Here is a 19473-nt window from a genome sequence, read left to right as displayed (position 1 = left end):
ACTTCTTCCTCTCTTCAGTTTCCTCCTCTCATCCTTTTGTCCTCTTTTAATTTGTCCCGTCTCCCTCTCCGGTACCTCAACTCCTCCCAGAAGCATAACTCAAGGTCATTTTCCAAATAAACATCAAATTAAATAACAGAAGGGATCTTAATTTTCCCTCCATGAAAAGCGACGACTCTCCAACCAGTGATTATCCCCCTCTTATTCCCACACAGCCCTCCTCACCCCAACACCCCCCTATGAGACAGATAACCTTGCTGAAATGAAAGCATTTATCTCTTTCATATTGTCATTAAGACCATGCTGTAGGCATGGCGTTATCTTCACTGAGGGAATGTGCGGCGTTTGATTGAAAATAAACATTTTGTACCAAATTCATTAAGACTCTTATTACAACAGTCAGCTGTGAGCGACAGAGTAAATCGATAAGCGAAGCACAATGCCTGGAGAGCGGAGAGGAATGGAGGAGAAAAAAATGGATGGATGGATGGATGGATAGGTAAGCAAAAGAGGATAAGAAGGAAAACAGCGTGTGTGAGGACAGCATTGTAGGCACAAATTGTCTGTTTAGGGCATCAAATCTGTGGCTTTTAAAAAGTTATACTTTTACTGGTTTTTATGTGTGTGATTGTATTTCTGTCTCTGTAAAGACTAATTCGAGTTTTAGACTTCCAGAGAGAGGACATTCTGCAAAATGAAGACATTTTTGGAATTTCTGAAGATTTTTTCTGGTTCTCACCTCTTCAAAGGAGTGATGGAGTTTTTAAGACTTGATGTTTGGGTTAATGTTGAAATTTGGTTTGGTCAGAGTTAGGGTATGGGGCATGGAGTTATGATGGCTAGGGTTGGAGGCAAGGGTATGAGGGTCCTCATTCTCCAGTCCATCAGAAGCATAAAATTGCAAATGTTCATGTTTGTGTGTCCGCATGTAAAGACTCACGTCAATATAATTGGCGTTGATGTAGTCAGAGTGGGGGTCTCCGTCCAGCAGCTGCAGTCGGACTCTGGTGTGGTCGTCTGTGGGGTCAGATAGCACAAAAATACAACAGGCCTAAAGTTACATTTACCCACAGATCGGAGAAGCTAACTGACTGGCTGGGGAACTAACTAACTAACCAGTCCCAAAACTATGAGACTGTCCGAACCCCAAATAGCCCTGGTTGTTTGTTTAAATTCTTAAAATGACCCATGTTTACATTTCCCTGACAAATGACCTGTTGTGGCCATGCTAATAATAGATAAATAAATAATGTCTTATTTCAGTAGCAAAGACAGAAGTAGTATCACAAAAAGTCTCGGTTGAGCTTACACATCACTTTTGACATCGTAGACCACAGCTCAATTCCTGTCTCCTACCAACAGTCAATGTAAATTTGGTTGAATAAACTTAACCAAACCATAACCGTAGAAATGCCATATCACAGATAGACTAGAACAATAAAAATGACTGGCAATCACCATTCCTACAGTCACAACCTCTGACTGAAACATTTGCATAGAGCATAGCTTGGTCTGGTATGGCTTTATTCAGCAGTTTCATTTTGATTTTTTTTTTTTAACTGCAGTTCATTTGGCCAAAGTGCAGCTCCATTCAGATCGCTTAATGGTTATGACAGAAGCAAAAACATAAAAGCAATAAACATTTTTTTACCGGGCTTCCCAATGTAGATTTATAACATTATTATTTGGATAAGTCAGGATGATGAGACAAACACCGTTCCATTACAAGCCGCCCCTAACAGCAAATACTAGTTTACATACCGCCAATTAATCCATAACAATTTATAACTGTGAAACGGTATGACCACCGATGGAAAATGTTGATTAATGTCTCTATTTTCATTCTCGTTACTCTCAGATACTTGAAGCTCTCTGCCCTGTCTTCCTGGTGATTAGCTGGCTCCCAAGAGGAGGTTCTCTTAAACTACAACAATGCCTTCCAGTCTACCTTGAAGCCATTCACATCACACTCCACTGACTTTTCTACCACAAGTCACCGGCAATTTAGGAAAATCAGAACAGTGTCAACATGGTTTAAAACTGCCAATTCTTTTACTTCATTGTTTTAAATGGAAAGAACATACCTTTGCTTACTGCTTTTTGGGATGTTTTGAAGCAGTCAAATCACCGGGCCCTAGAGGCTAAAAATAATTAACATTTTATTTTTATCTAAGAGGAACCCCGCTCCAAACAGATTTCTAATAGTCCCTTTGCAACCAACCCATCACAGCCTGTGCTGTCTACAAACATCTGTTTTGAGCTGTTGTCTAAAAATGAAATGTTGTGGTGAGAAAATAAAATCAAAAACAAAAGAGACTATTTGATATTTTTGCTTAAAGAAGTGGTATAAAATTAAACAATTTTTGGGTGAAAGTCTCGTGGGCCTTCTCAAATACTAAACACAGATTGCTTTTAACTGCATGCAAAATCAACAGTAGCAATTGAAAGTAGTTACACATTAAAGTAATAATCATCCGAATTTTTTTGGAAATACATTTTAATATTACCAATGTTGATTGATTTGATAAAAGAGACCCAATCTATACAAGAGTTTTTTTACATATGTTATTTTACTTATTTTCTGTAGAGAATTCCTTGCTAGGCAGGGAGTGGTATGGTTGTTTATAGTTGTGGTAATATGCAGAAACAGAGGTTTGGGAACAGAGGAAGTAAACACAAACATGGCCGGGCAGATAAACAAAAGAAAAAACAATCCCAGAAACTCAAAATGCACCATCATACCTTCCAAATGTAGACCCCCAAGCCAGTTAAATGACAAGTTGGGTGACTGAAGTGGTGCAGAAATACCAGAACAATGTACACGCCAAAAATGTAACTGAATTTTACCACAATTGTAAAAATAAAGCACTGATCTTGAACATTACCATGTTAAAACAATATATGACAAATATACTGTATGTCCTCTTCTAAATATGAGATTATACCTAGAAGCTATTCACATCAGCACAACTGTGGTTCTGTGGTGTGAGCAATTGTCAAGGTATATGTCACCAAAACCAAATCTGCTTTTTTCTTTTTTCCCTTTCCCTTTTAAATGTCACTTATTTTGTTCTGGGTTCCATTAGCCATCCCTAGTATTAGGACACACACTGTATGGGGGTGATTATAGCTAATTACACGCAGTGATTTTGTTTAGTTGTAACGTAGCAACGTAACTGCAGATGAAATGGTCATGATTTAGTCTGATTATCTCCATGTTTCCCTCTCACTCTCACTCTTTTTCACCCCTCTTACTCTCATTGTCTGAGACATGGAGTACAACCACATTATAATGACAGCGCTGCCACAGTTTCTTTAATGATCTTATTTCTGGAGAGAAAAAAAAGGAGAGAAAATAATGTCAGCTTGTCAGAGGTGGTGGACCAATGGGAGATGATATGAAGAAAACAAGAACAGGAGAGTAGGAGACAGGTGGGGGAAAAAAAAGAAGAGGTGGAGGAGCTATTGGCAAATATAAGGTGGGATGAGGAAGAAAGAGAATAAGGGCTGGGAGAAAAGGGGAGACAAGAAGAAAAAAAAAGAAGACAAAAAAAATCACCTCTGTGTGTCTTTGAAGTCACTGAAAAGCTAATGCATGTGACTTTACTGACTGATGCAAAGCTACAGCGGGGCGGAACCTAGCTCAAAGCAAGCACAAAGCTAGCTGGTGACAGTTACCCCTGCAAGCTAGTCTGTTAGCTGCAGGGAAGACGTCTGAACTGTGTTAGAAAATGAGGGATCAACATTTGTGCTCCATCACTTCAAGTTTTTGCTTTTGAAGAATTTTACCCCCTGAAGTTCACAAGCTGGTATTTCAAAAGCTAATTATTCCTTGAAAATGGGTTTATATACAACAACAGAACAGTTAGGCCGACAGCTTTACACATATAGCAGAAAAAATATTTTTGCAAATGTCAGATTTTTTTAGAATTTTTTTTTTACCCAATTTGAATCAAAGCTCAAATTAGTCTGGCTCAAAGAGGGATTCTGCCTTGAAAACAGAGCTTTTATGTGAGCAGATCTACTGTGTAGTCGATGACTCATACAGTACCTTCAATTGTAATCCATTTCCTCTGTGTTTATAGTGGAGGCATGGGAGCAATCATTTTGTCAAGTAGGCATGAACATTTTTTTTGTTTCTGAATATCTTAGAATAGATGTGTGAATTTTCTATTCATGGCTGGCACAAAACGATTCTTCCAGTGGAGTAAAAATAATCAGAAGTAGCAGAAAATCGCAGAGAAGCTCAACTTGGAACCGTTATTTAAACAAGTAAGACGCTTGAGAACAGATCTGAATATGCTAATGAACTTTCTCTTTCAACTGAATCTTCTCCATGGCAACTGAGCTGATGAGAACCATGGGATATGGTTAAAAGCTTCAAAGAAAGGTGGTAAGTGGACCTTATGTTTAGACTTTTTTTTTTCCTTTTTTGGATACTCTTGGATACGCTTTACAAACAGGTTTAAACTCATTTACACCAACAAGGTTGCTGGGTGTAAAAGCTGAGTGGGTTTCAAGCAGTTGAGCATCAACAGATAAACCTTTAAATCTCAGTGTAATGTTGTGAGTCAGTTTTCAAAAAATATGGTTCATTGGGGACCATTGGCAGAATCTGCCTGACTTTAAAACTGGTTTCAAGTGTTTAAGAGATGAATGACCGCTGCGTGTTCAACTGCATATTTTGACTTAACAGAACATCCCGACTCTTGCCAGGATTGTATTGTGTCAGTGTCTAAGAAGACTGATTCTGCATCTAAGATGCCTCATGAGGGCATGACAGAAAGATAAGCACGTCCCATTATTTTTTGTCTTCTCTTGTATGAAGACATCTCTGATATAGTGTGAGATGATTCAGACCCCATGGTGGTTAAAACCCCTGACGTCAGAGGTCTGTCTCTGGCTCATCCTCTCCAATCTCCAAGCCATGACGGAACTAAAGCTGACTGGTCAGGATTATTCAGGGTTGAGCTTGTAGTCTGATCTGTCTCTTGGCCAAATCACACCAGGAATTAAAGGCCCCATGATCATTTAATAAGACATAAAGACCCATTAAAAGACAGGTATTGTGTCGTCTGACTCCAAGCTTCCAAGTTTCTTCCCTCTGGGGGCAACTGGCACAGTACCCTGATAGTCAGACAGGCCTGAGACATACCTCCTTCAATTCCTTTCCCAGGAATTAACCCAGAAAAGTAGCAAATCTTACCTGTTGTATGAGACCCAAGCCTGGATCCATAGTGTTCAAGGCAATTCTCTAGGCCCAACTCCACACCCTCACTTTTTTGCTGCACTATATGAACATTTCTTGCTCCAGTGGCACCACTGATACTACACTATCACTGAACATAAATCATTAATACAGAATAGCTGCATATAATTTGGAGTCTTGCGATGAATCCACTCCTTGATTATCATTTCTAGGATCACCTTGAGGAGAATTATTTGTACAGCTTCTATCAGAGTAATTTTCCAGTTCTGGCTGAGCGGCAACAATAATGACAGCATGACTCCAATCTGCCGTTACGAGATACTGTCATCAGCTATCAGATCACTCTCAACTCTCACGCACAAACCATCTCTCTCTCTCTTTCTCTTTCTTTCTTTCTCTCTCTCTCTCAAACACACACACAGACACACACACATTCCCTGCATGTAAAAACAAACACAACAGGGGGTAGTCTGCCAGTGTTAAGCTCTTTTCATCTGTCTTGCTCTCTTTTCTTTCTCTGATTTCTACCACTTCTTACTTTCCCCCCCTTTTCTGTCTCATCTGCCTCGTCTTCCATTTCTTTTCTTCACCCTTTTTCTCCGCTGATTCTGTCCACCGTCCCTGCCTGCCTTTTGTTTTCCTCAGTTCTCTTCCTCTCTTTTCTTCCTTCATTTACCTTATTTCTCCTCCTCTCCCTCTCTTTCACCCCATACTGTCTCGCTCCTTCAGACAGCAGTAATTACACAGGGCTAGTGTCAGAGGCTGTCATAATATGAGAGCCACAGATATGAGGCTGGGGGGAGGGAGGGGCCCTTTCCACTTCTCTCTGCCCAGGGAGGGGAGCTTCTAATTGGGCTGAGATGGCAGGAGGTACTGGCTTGCAAACACTGCAGATCTGGACACAGGCCACAGGTTTGAAGAGGCTGACAGTGTGTGTGTGTGTGTGTGTGTGTGTGTGTGTGTGTGTGTGTGTGTGTTTGTGTGTGTGTGTGTGTGTGTGTCTATGTGTCTTTGTGTGCATGAGGGAGTAAGGGGGAAAAAGACAGTTGAAGATTTCTTTTAATTAGTGATATGTACAGTGTGAGTGCATATGTGTGTGAACAAAGATTACAGGAAGTTTAAGAGAGGTTTTGGCGTCAGACGTAAACCAACGACAGCCTCAAATACACAGACAGATCCGTGACACTGTGGAGGAACCTCAGTTATTACATTCCCAATTCTTAAGTCTGATGTTAGTAACGTATCCGCAGTTACAATCCAAACAAAACCCTAATACTAAATTCAACACTGTAAAAAGTCTTAACTCTTAAGAACTGTGATCAATATACTAGAGTCATGTACTTGCGCAACCCCATCTCGATGGGGCAACCCCAGATCTAGATCTGGATCTGGATACAGGAATATATATCAATCCAGTAGATATGTGCATACAGGATCACGCAGCACTGAAGCAACAACAAAGTCATCAGAAGCTGTGGTGGCCAAGGGCGAAGGGCCACAAACCCATTACTCATTAAACTCCACTCCTCTGCTGAGTCTCCCTCTCCTCATAACCTTGTGACTCCCCCCCTCCCCTCTCCTTTCCTACCTTCGCTTTTCCTCTCCTCTCTACTCTCTGCCTTTACTTTGGTTCCATTTTCTCTCTCTGTGTCTCGTCTTTCTTTCATACCCTCCCATCGCCCAAGTCTTGTCATTACCCCAGCAGCCAATGTAAAAGTTTTGTTGGGGAGAACTTGTTAACTTGAGGGGTCAAGAAAAGGCCAAACAACATAGACCTTTGTGTTTTTATCTTGGAGCGATTTGCAGGGGCAGCTGAATGTGGCAGAAAGCTGTAATTTTGAGACATCAGATCAGATTGTATTCACTGAAAGTTTGCACACAGCCGCTGTACACAAATAGAATGAGCAGGAGCCACCGATGCCTAATGACTGCTGTTGTACCACAACAGCAAATAGGAGCAGCTGTTTTTGGTGGCTCTTAAGAATCAAAGGTCACAATGAGGTGTAATATTACACATCAACAAAAGGAAGACCCACATAATATATTGCAAATATCTTAACTGGAGCAGGATATAATCTATGGAGTCATTATGTTCCAGTTTCATGCATATATTGCCATTTTATTGCTTCATAAGGCCAATGTCTAATCCAGATTGTTCTCGCTTGATGAGGCAAAAAGACATTTAAAAAGTACTTAGGTTATATAATACCAAAATCCTCCACTGAAACAGAACTAATAAAATTCTTCTACCCAGCATGGCCCAACTCGGATCATATTTCAAAATTTAAATGATCTATGACCTTTTCTGGCTTTTTTTTTTTCTTCTCCTACAAATCCCTGCCTCAGCTTTCTCAGCTTTCTTTTTTTTTCCTCCCCCAGAATCCTGGGAATCGGGAATTTTATTTTTATTCCTACGAGAGGACATTTTCTTTTGGTGTATATAAATTGTGGGTGTTTGAGATTTTTCTGACTTCCCCCACCCTGATTTATCCACAGCATCATTTTGGTACTTACTTGATTACGTCAGAATATGTTATCAAAGGGAGGATGAAATGTCAAGTGAAAATCAAACGTATCACTATACTGAATAGCAGTATGGCGAAGACTTTGTGGCTTGGGAAAAAGACTCAGCTAAAGCTTGAAGTGACTAAAACTCTGGTGGTTTAGGTTTTTTATTTTCAAGAGAGCAGGGCAAAGTAATTGCAGGGTCGTTGATACCGAACAAAAACCTTATCAACTTCCTGCAGATATATTATAGTAATTTGAGTTATGAGGCCGTTAAAACCTCTACTTACTGCCTTGCACATTCCATTGTCTTTCTAGCAGCCTGAAAAGAGCAGGGACGTGTAACAGAGCTTGCTGCTGGAGAGAGAAAAATGTAATGCTTCAATATGCCTGTTAGGTTTTATTCTACAACGCTGGAGAAAGACTAGGGTAGATGAGACCATTCCACAGAGTGGGTCGACTGCAGAACAGATGCACGTTGGGAGATGTCTGCCAGTAAAATATTGCACCTCATACCCCCCTTTTAAATGATACACCCCCCCCCCGTGATTCTTCTTCTTCAGTTTTTTGCAGTGATGATGGACGTTGAAGGATCATCAGCATACATTAATCCCAGGATATGAAGCACAGTGTTGTTGCCTTCATTGCTTGTCACTCAAGTGTTTAAAAAGGCATTAGCGAGGTGCTCAAAGGCATTTTGTGATAGTTACGTTTTATAAAGCACAAGTCCTTAAACGTACAGAAACGTGTGGAGCAAAGGCTAAAAAACAACAATCCAGTACCTTAACAAGACAAGCTGCTCATTAACTACGCTGCTGGGAAAAGACGCAACTCAGTTAAACATCCAAATAAACAGATGGAGCTGGTATTGAACAGAGAAGAAAAAAATGCTCACAGTAGCAAGTTGAAACTGCTGAACAAGATGTTTTACTCTATCCTCTCCATCCCTCTCATCTACTCTCACCCCCCACACCCCCACCCCCCACCCGCTCTTCTCGCCTCCTTTTTCAGTAGCCACTAAGCAGGGATTGTGTCTGTCACAGATATACTTAATCAGTTAACTCCCTATGGAGCTCAATTCACTCACCGCATACACTCCGCTGTCAGCCCGGCTCAAGGCATTAGGGAATTTAATAGCATGTGTGATTGAGGGTAGTCTGTGTGTGTGTGTGGGTGTGTGTGTGTGTGTGTGTGTGAGAGAGAGAGAGAGATAGAGAGAGAGAGAAAGAGAGAGAGAGAGAGAGACTGAGTAGCGTGTAAGTGTGTTAAAGTGTGTCTTTCATCACTTCCCTGTGTACTGGTGTCTCCTGGAACATCTCTACGATGTGTGTTGAAAGGTTTGTGTGTGCAATTTTGAAAGTATCCCAGTGGTGTTGCACTTCTAGTGTGTGTTAACTATGTATGCATGTGTGTGTGCATATCTGCATGCATGCACGAGTGTGTGTGTGCGTGTGTGTGTGTGGAGGGTATTATAGTGTGTAATAGCTTATTAAGACCAGAGCTCCGTGCAGCTGACATGTCAAACAACTCAGAATGTTGTCGACTTACACACTCATACACTCATACACACAAACACACACCTCAAGATGCTGTTTCCAGCTGTTTGAAGGCTGTCAGGAGCAAGAGAGGGAGAAAGGGAGGGAGAGAAAGAGATGAAAAGCGGGAAAAGGAGAGAAAGAGGGAGGGAGGAAAGGACAGCCGCCTCGCAGAACTAAATCAGTCTAACACTAAACTATAGTGGTTTCGCTAAGGTTATGGAAAATAAAAAAAGTGTCTGGCTTCCATTTAGTCCAAGAATTGAATTTTCCTGATATCACTATTAGCCCTTTGGACACTGGTGGTATATAATGATGCTAGAGTTCAATTAGAACTTCAAGAAATATATACTCACTTATTCCAACACATTTATCTATTTCAAGACCCAGACGAAGTTTACAACTCCAAGTTCATTCCACTTTAAAGAACACAACCAGCTCTCTACATTAGTGCTAAATGTATGGCAATGGGATGTATATACTGTATGTCAAATGGCATTTAATTAATGCACTAATAGTGGAAACTACCATAAACAGGGATCATAGCCACTTTCACCCAGTTTTAATATCTGTAGGTAAACAACAACCAAACGAATCCAGCAAATCGCAGCTGCAACCACAACTATAATCTCAAATACATTTTAAAATTAACTCTGGGAGAATTAGGAGCTCAAATTAAGCAAAATAATACTTCACTCACATCTGATGAATTGAAAACATGCATACACAAGAAGAATTGACAGCAAGCGCCATCGAACGCTTGCAAATATGGTCCTAGTTTGCATAATTGAATTACACATGTTGACTATTAAGATGTGCCTTTTGCCCTTAGTCAAGTCAGTTTTTTTCAATTTGTCTCAGAAGAATTTACAGTCTGGACAACATACAGAACCCTGTATCATTAGATCCTCCAGCCGCTCCTGTCACATGCAGCACATCTTCTTCTGCATACACTGGGTTTGAGAAGAGACTCATGCATCTGTAGACGCATCGGAATAAATTAATGAACAGCTACCTCTGCTCTTTACCCCCGCTCTCCTCCTACATTTATAATCACACAGGACATGGATGGAGTCGTCTTGAAAATATCAAGGCAGAGAGGTTCCCAGGCCTCTGCATGTTTACCCACATCATTATTTTTTTTTTTCCCCTGGCTGAAACACTTGAGCACCTAATGATCTTGCGCTCACGAGAAATATATGCTGTCAGCCCTTCTTACAGCAAATCTTTGTCTTTCCCGCTGACCAGCCGACACTCTCTTTTCGTTAGCGTCCAATTTCTGATTGCCCAAGGAAGACCTCTCCCTCGGTCTAATGTCTGAAGTGTTTGCCTGCAGCGGGCCATTCGCAAGCCCGACTGAGGAGGTGAAGTTTTCTGCATACAAGCAGCGGTATGATAGCAGGCAGCGACTCATTAGGTATATGAGAAAGGAATTAACTGAGCCGAGCTCAGCTTGTTCCTGCTCCTCAAGGTAGAAATCCCAGAAGACACATTCACAACAGCAGCCTGATGAGCCCCTCTGCTGACTTTTAGGGCAGCAACTGAGGGGTTAAGGAGAACGGTAAGTGGTCTAACAGGTAAAAAGTTAAACTTCTTTTTCCGTTGGTAACTTATAAATGTCTACACGGCAGTACACCTTAATAATTCTGATTCATTCAATCAATCAATTATTACACACTGTCAATGATCACAGCTCATTGTTATCAGCTATCAACGAGTAGCCAATTGTCACCCCCCTGAAGTTTTAGAAAGATGAAATACAATCACTCATCATCCTCCACCTTCTAATTACAAATACAATCATCGTTAAAATCATTACTTCATCGCCCCCCCTTTTACCACCAGACGCTTTTTTTGGCGAAAAACAGAAACTGTGAAAAATCAGCATTACAATTCAGCATGTGTTGTGTTATAGTTATTACTGTGTCATTGTTACCCCCAACTGCTTCTGAAGAGGAACAATGATTAACAGCAATCACCGTCAACGGTATCAATAATGCCGCCGCTGGCGTTGAAAATCAGCCTCATTATTAGCATTATCTGTGTGCTTACCTCCCACCGGAAGCTGCAACAGAAACAATTTCATCATCAGGTGGTGGGGGCTGGAAAGCGTAATCAGTCTTTCCGTGAGAGTAATTTTCTCTTGATTTGCATTTTTACCCTATAGCAAGACAATGGGTGTTGCTCTGTCACTCTTTAGTATTTCGAAGTAGAGGAATCAAATGAAAGAAGAGAAATGGATGCCTACTCAGTTGTGGAAAGAACCACCACTTGATTACAATCCCATTTTCTAAATTTGTCTTAATGAAGCCCCTTACTATATACTTATGTGTACTTTTTATCCAGGTCGCGGTTCTTCCTGGTCTGGGTTAGGTCGCCTTAGTTCCACAGAAAATCTTATAACAATAGCATGCAATGATATTTCAGACAGCAGGATAGTTTGTGGCAACAGTTTGATGCTTTGTGCATGACAATGCGTGAAGGTTTTCCCAGTTCGGTGGGGAAGAGCTTGAATGCCATGCACAGATCCCTGACTTCAACGCCATCCAACACCTTTGGGATGACTTGAAATGCTGACTGACAGCCAGACTTTATTGCCGAACATCATAGGTGGAAATCCCTGCAGCCAGGTTCCACGGTCATGCAGACAGCTCTCGCACAAGAGTGGAGTCCGTTTAAAGCAGCAGATTACGCCCCTGGTTGACTAATGAGATGTTAAACACACAGCATGAGCTGTTTTGTGTGTCCACATACTTTTTTCAGCTGTCCATAACATTGCAATCTGAAAGAGTCTGACTAACTGCCTCGAGTGACATCACTCGATGCACTTCATCAGACTTCACAAAGCTCACTCCGGAGCCCCAACACGACTGTTTAGGTCCCTTGCTCGCAATAATACAGCATCTGTTTCAGAGTATATTCTTCATTCTTTGAACATTTAGCAACACAGATTTATGTTGAAATGAGGATGTGCGTTGAGAGAGCCGAATGAGAAGAAAAGAAACATGAGCAGAATTTTCCAAACAACAAAACACAAATTCTTCTTACTGTAGGTCTGCGGGTGGAATAATGTCGCAGCAGTGCTGCACTGCTACAAGCAATCAAGCTCAAACTAGACTGCTGTGATCTGTACAAGCCTGAGTGTGGAGTGTGTGTGTGCATGAATGTCTACGTGTCTGTGTGTGTGTACACTGCAGGTATAGGACTTTCTTATTCACTGAATTTGTATGTGCTTCCTGTGCGTATGTGCGTGTGTGCGTGTGTGTGTGTGTGTGTGTGTGTGAGAGAGACAGCTTGGGGGATGCTAATATTTGTTGTGGTTCTTTGGTCAAACACTTCAGAGGAGTTGTTGGCATTCTGACTTCAGAGCAGCTCGGCAGACGTGTTGAGAATTGGCACCAGAGAGGATAAGAGGAGGAGAGGAGGGGAGGCGCGATCTGTACAGCTGCATGTGAAGCTAACACACGCACACACACACACACACACACACAATCATACACACAAACACATATGGTTGTGCTCGTTTTCAAAACCTTCCTTCCTTGCTTTGTTTGTTCCACACACAACCACGGACACACTCACAAAAACAAGATGCCCTCATCCTCCCATTCGGTCTCTCTCTCAGACACACACAACCATACTCATAACCTCGGCTGTAATGAGAAGCAACATGATGCAGGAGGGGATACTGATTATGCCAGTGATGCTTGGAGGTGTAACACTGGGTGAAGGGTGTGTGTGTGTGTGTGTGTGTGTGTGTGTGTAGTAACATCGCCTGGCAAAGAGTGACAGCCTGTGTAATGATTCTCATTCACCTGTACACTGGTACACATTAGTGAATAGAGAGAGGGCTTGGGGGTGAGTTTGTGCATTTCAGTGTGTGTTCTAGAGAGAGGAAGGAAGAGACTCGTGACTGAGGAGAGAGGCGGAGAAGGACAAGAGATAGTAAAAGGAGATCAAGGGAGTGAGGGGGAAAAGATAAGAAGAGGAGAAAAAGGGAGAGAGGTAGGACAGAGTGACAGTTGCAAGAAAATATAGTGAATAGATTAAGTTCAGAAAGGAAGTTAGAGACAGAAAGAGGGAGACAAAGAACACGGAGTTGACAAAAAAAAAGAGAGACGATTAGAGGAGAGAGATTATACAGTGTCGTAGCATATAGATGTGTGTTGACTGAACATGGTGCAGATTTTTAATTTGACTATCGCAGTTAAATATTTTTCCAGTTAGTCTCTACAATCAGCCAATGGACTGACTGGATGGACACTTGCTGTCGCTGTTCACTCGCTACCAAGCCGCAACCAAATCAGTGATGAGTGTGCCTGTGTCTATGTTTCAGTGACGGCTCTGACTCTGATTGATTTCAGATCTTCAAAAGCAAAAAATGCAGCATTTTGTCTTGTTTTTCTCTAGACAAATCTAACTTTTGTTCTTGTCTCTAAATGAATGAATCAAACAAAGTCACACAGCTGTGGGATAAACATGAATTTCTCTCGCACTGAAACAGTTTCAACTCGTGACGATGTCTCCTTGTGTCGTTTTGTGCAGCAAAGAGCTAACCTGTGTGTATGCATTCTTTTTATTGACTTTTATACATCCTGTTACCCCTAAATTGCTGCTTGCATTCACTCTGAAAATCACCTCAGAGAGTAAACGTAACGAGAGGCATACAAAAGACTGCAAAGGCAACAGAGGAAAGAAAGAGATCTGAGACAATAAAGTTCAATGACTAGTGAGAAGAAAAGAAAAGGACAGTCATTGAGCAGACAGCCAGACAGATATATATAATTTCACTCTCTCTCTCTCTCTCTCTCTCTCTCTCTCTCTCATATAGCTATAGATAAACAGATATATAGATAGATAGCTAGATATAGATAAATAGATATATATAAGTTATTTCTTTTGGCCTATGATTAATCAGCCCCTGAATACTATACACCTATATATAATGCAAAAGTGGAGCAGCAGCTAAACAAGTTAGCACTAAAAAAGTGGGTATATCTATATTTTGCGAAGGCAATTGTTTTTTGCAGAAGCATACAGTGTGCGAAGAGACTCAAAATCCTCCAGAGTTAAATGATTTAAAGCCATTAAAACGATAGACCGCTTGTCTGAGAGAAATATAGACAGGTGATCAATTAAAGGAAAAACCTGAATAAATGAGTGGAGAAACATAACAACTGCAGATGCTTCCGCACAGGCGCACTGCATGGTACACTTACGCAAATGAACATGCAATCATGCTCTGTGGCTGCCGAGCAGGCCCGGTTGACTCTCATTTTATATCATGATGGCAGGAGGAAAAGATCTAAGTGACTCAGAAAGAGGGTTCATTGTTGGGGCACGGATGGCAGGAGCTACAGACTGGTCAACTGGCTGGTGTTTCAATAGGAACAGTGACTAAAGTGACATCTGCATGTAGATCTGTCGGAAAGACGTCAGTAAAGAGGGTCGGAAACTGTGGTCGACAGCGCACATTTGATGAGCGATGCTGGTGCATTAGCGCGGTATGTAAGGTAAAACAGAAGAGCAACTCTTTCTCAGGCGACTGAGAATGTCCATGCAGGACATGATGAGACATGATCAGACTGTGCCTGCACAGGCACTGGTCTATAGAGATGTGGAAAAAAGTGACATGGTCAGATGAGTCTTGCTTCACCATATTCTCGACAAATGGGCGAGTGCATGTGTGGTGTAGACCAAGAGAGCGGTACAGGCCTGAATGCTTGACCCCTACAGTGAGGGGATCTGGTGGCTCTGTTATGCTGTGGGGGGCATTTTGTTGGCATGTTTTGGATCCACTTGTCCCCTTAGAGGGAACGGTCACTGCAAACCAATACAAAGTTGTTCTGAGAGATCACCTTTATCCTGTGATGAAAAATGTTTTATCCCGATGGAAGTGGTCTCATCCAGGATGACAATTTCCCCATTCACAGGGCGCCAGGAGTCACTGAATGGTTTGATGACTATGAAAATGATGTGAATCATATGCTACGGACTTCGCAGTCAACAGATCTCAGCTCAGCTGAACACTTATGGGAGATTTTAGACTGATGTGTTAGAAAGCGCTCTTCATCACCATCATCCAAACATCAAATGATGGAAAATCTTTTCTAAGAATGGTGTTCATTCCTCCAGTAGAGTTCCAGGGACTTGACAATCAATATAAAGGCGCTTTGAAGCTGTTCTGGCGGCAAATAGTGGCCCAACACCTTACTAAGACACCTTATGTTGGTTTTTCGTTTCATTTGTCATCCATCTTTATATTCTATTCAATAAGGAAACCCTTGGATTTTTCTGAGGTTTATTGTGCCATTCCCAGTAATGGGGGAAAAAAAAGAAATCAGTGTGAAGAAATCAATGAGCAAATCAATGACCATTACAAATGTGCTGGTTAGACAGGCTGTTTCTGAATGTTGTATTAAATAAACACCATTATTACTTCAGACTCTATGTTATTCCTTCTACACGGCCCTAGAGAATAGAAAGTAACTAATGACTTAATCTGAATCTTAATGAAAGTGAGTAAGAGCATCAAATGTCAGTGATAGTGGGCATTAGAGTAAAACACATCTTGGTAGCTGATCTAAACACGTGTTACATAGGAAACATTTACACTTTTGGAAGTGAAATTGTGAATTGAAACCCTGAATTGTTTTTACCATTATATGTCATCGTTTTACGTTCAAACATTCAAACAGATTAAACTCAAAACTTTCTGGTCTCCACAAAAATTAACAATCAACCTACGAAAAGCTGTTGGCTTCTTCTCAGCAGTCTGGTAAAATATAAAGAAGAATTTTAACTACATAAAAAACTGAAAATATTGGCTAATGCTAACGACCCAATTTTTCTTCTTTTTTCCCCACTTGACATCTACATCAAAATGTTGTGGGTTTTAATCATGTAAAACTTTGCTACTAATCTTCCTTGCCTAATTTAACTGACAACTTTAATCTTTAACAATGCATTTAGCAGTAAACAATGTAAGGCACTGATAACTTTTTCAGTAACAAGCAGTGTAAAGGCCAAAACACACAAGCATTTAAAGCGGAATTTCTTGGCAAAATCAATTAATTCTAATGGATCAAGGGGATTAACTTGAGGAAGTCAAAATAAAGCACGCAAATGTTCCAAGTTTGACATGGAAATTTGCACCACTGACCAATAGCAATAGCCATCGCGCTGACCTTAAAGGGGACAGAGAGCCAGAGAGTCCAAAATGGAGGAATCTATCATGGCTTATTAGCTGTTTTGCATCACTCACTTTTATTTAACCTCCACTGTGAGAGTAAAAACTGTCTGCAAAATCGCAATGGTTTGCAGACTATTGTGAGATGTCGTGAGAAGTTGATGGTACAAATATGTGTTTTGAATAGACTGTGTAAACTTATTGTCCATCGGTGACCAGCTGATAGTCAAGACATCATCAAGTTTTCAGCCCGACAATGCTGTGGTGTGTTACACATAACACAACATCAAAGCATGAATTTTGTGAACGTTTATGTCCCAACAAACAAGGGCTGAGTGACAGAATAACATTAAAAAGCACACAATAAATAAACACAAAATATGCTGTGTAGGGTAGGAGTGCACATGAAGACCGATGTAAAACATAAACACATAAAACACAAGCATTTACCATACATATTTCAACACACCACCTCTTCCTCCTTAATTCTTCTTGATAACACATGTGCCTACATACCTACATAAATACATCATACACACAGAAATTTTCAGACAATTAAACACACCCCCTCTCTGCGCGTATGTAAATGCTTTCCAATCTGATTATTTTGAAGGCATGCTTCTGTTGAATTATAAATGACCATATGGGAAGGTTGTTCTATGAAACTGAGAGAGGGCTGAGAAGGAGAAGAAAAAAGAAGAAGAATAAGTGGAGAGGAGGGGCAGGAGCAGAGGGAGGAGGAAATAGAAGCAGACAGATGCCTGTAATGAGGAAACACTACTGCGCTTTGCCTCAACCCATAAACTGTCAGAGGTAATCAGACAGGATGAATGGTTGGATAGAGAAGAGAGGAAAGGAAGAGAGGGAAGGTGAGAAAAGGCTAATAAGAGGAGAGTGGCATGAGCAGAGTAAAAGGGAGAAGCATGGGAGTAAAAGGTAGGGAAGAGAGGGGTTTAAAGTGAAGGTGAAAATATAAATTTCAAGGAAAGGAGAGGAAGTTTGAGTTGACAAGACAATAAGAGAAAAGCAGAGATGGTAGTGGATGAGAGAGGAAAAGAAGTCAATTCAGGGGGAGAGCAGATGGAGCAAAAAAAAGGTAAAAGAAAAAAAAGGAAGAGCAGGCTAGTGAGAAGAGGGTGGTCAGTGAGACAACAGGGGGAAAAGGGAGACCGAAATTTTAAAAAATTATGAGAGGCAGGAAGAAAGATAACAGGGACAATAAATTTGGAATTTGAAGTTGGGAGATGGGAGAGGAGGAGTGGAGGGGAAGTTCTGAAGAGACAGGAGTCTGGTAGATTAACATTAATTCAGTGTGATGAAGGGATTTCAAACATGGCATCAACCATTTGTGTTTGGCAGATGGCTGGAGGAAGAGTGTCTTAACACTCAAATCAGCCCTTTCCAAACTGAGTCAGAGTGAGAGAGGTTGTGAAAACGATGTGTTAGTGAGCGTGAAGAAGGGAGAAAGAGGAGTAAGGAAAAAGAAAGGTCTGTGCTAGAGAAATCACAGCAAGTCAAATGTCCTCACAAGGATTGAAGGATTATCATAACTGCCTCTGAGGGGATTTTTAGGAGTAGAACTTGGGTGTTGGTTTAAGTCTTGCAAAGCCAGGCCACGAATTCAGCTCCCCCTGTTGTGATCTGCTGAGGTTAAATGAGGATTTACTTGGGTTAGAGGTGCTGTCACTGGATGGAGGCCAAAATAACTTTCCAGGCAACTGGATCAAACTTAAACCAGTCAACACTGATGTCATTTGAACATCTTCTTCAGTGAGACCTTTCAAACTGGAAAACCATGTTTTCCAGTTGTTCAGAAAACATCAATTATGTCTCTAACTCTTCACTGAAGTTGGTTACCTAGTAAGTTTGAGGTGGGAAACAGGCCATCCAGCTGCAGAATCATGTCATTTGTAGGTCTATGGCAAATGTTTAAAAGGAGTTTCAAGAAACACTGAGGAACATCGTCATTTAAACCACTAATCACTGTTTACTGATTAGTCAGGCTTTCCATCCATCTGTTGGGCCCAAACTGATGCTCAGTGGAAGTTTTCCAAACTAGCAAAAGATGATGCAAAGACTTGTATTAATATTATCCTCATGGATTACGTTACATGAGGATGACGTAATTCATGTTCTAGCAAATTTCTATTATGTCAATTAATTTGTGGTCATATTTTTTTTTAGTTAGGGGTCTAAAGCGGAAGGGATAGAGCCCTATTGTGTTTATTTTCATTTATTTATTATTATTATTATTAGTAGTATTGTTATTTGTCTCCTGCAGCTTTGGCTAAAGTTGCGGTGAGCTGGAATGAACTAGAAATATGAAACCTGGCCCAGGAACTGGAAATGATGTGCAAGTGCTTCCTGAGAAATATGAGCCCAATTGGTCAGAGGGTGGTGCTGTAATTATGGCCCAAAATTGTAATTTTGGAAAGACCATGACCGGCACACCTCCAATTGACTGGAAATTTGACACACAAGTATATCTCAATATTTTCCACAAGATCGGTCAAAAGATATGGCTTCCATCAATCAAAAAATGTCGGGGGGGGGGTCTTAGCAGGAAATTGGCTAACTCAAGTTGTCTTAGAGCAATCCTGAGTAAAGTCAATTGGGACATCTGGCACTGTTTCCTGAACATACACACCAATATGCTTAATACTTAAGTTGTGAAAATAACAATAGATTAAACAACCCAAACAACCTGGATCAATTGTACCTGAAACGGGACAAAAAATGGGTTATCATCATAATAGCACCTTCCACTACATTACCCCTTCTCTCCTTTCATAACTCCACTCACATTATTTACTTTTGCTAATTGCAAAGGTTAGAACCCGCAAATTGCCACTTGCAGTCGTGTTTGTATATTGGAATTCTGGTTCTGACAAATTTATCAGAAGCAGAACTGACCTTTGGCTGAGGTAAATGCAAACCTAAATTATAAGATTTCTTCTTCCGTAACCATTCTAACTATTACAGATAAAATTCATCACCCCCCTGATGCAGAAAAACTAGTCCATGCTTCTGTTATT

General features: G+C 40.9%; 1 protein-coding gene across 1 annotated transcript in view; it reads right to left on the bottom strand.

Annotated features, from left to right (window-relative positions):
• Positions 1-19473, bottom strand: part of ptprt (protein tyrosine phosphatase receptor type T) — a 239634-nt gene that overhangs the window by 33249 nt on the left and 186912 nt on the right. The window contains exon 17 of the mRNA XM_040158914.1: positions 941-1017. Coding sequence (XP_040014848.1) covers positions 941-1017 — 77 coding nt within the window. The remainder of the gene's footprint in view (positions 1-940; positions 1018-19473) is intronic.

This window comes from Xiphias gladius, chromosome 21, assembly GCF_016859285.1.
Source record: "Xiphias gladius isolate SHS-SW01 ecotype Sanya breed wild chromosome 21, ASM1685928v1, whole genome shotgun sequence".
Classification (NCBI taxonomy): Eukaryota; Metazoa; Chordata; class Actinopteri; order Istiophoriformes; family Xiphiidae; genus Xiphias; species Xiphias gladius.
The sequence above is the reverse complement of the archived record's forward strand: the minus strand, read 5'-3'. Positions and strand labels throughout refer to the sequence as shown.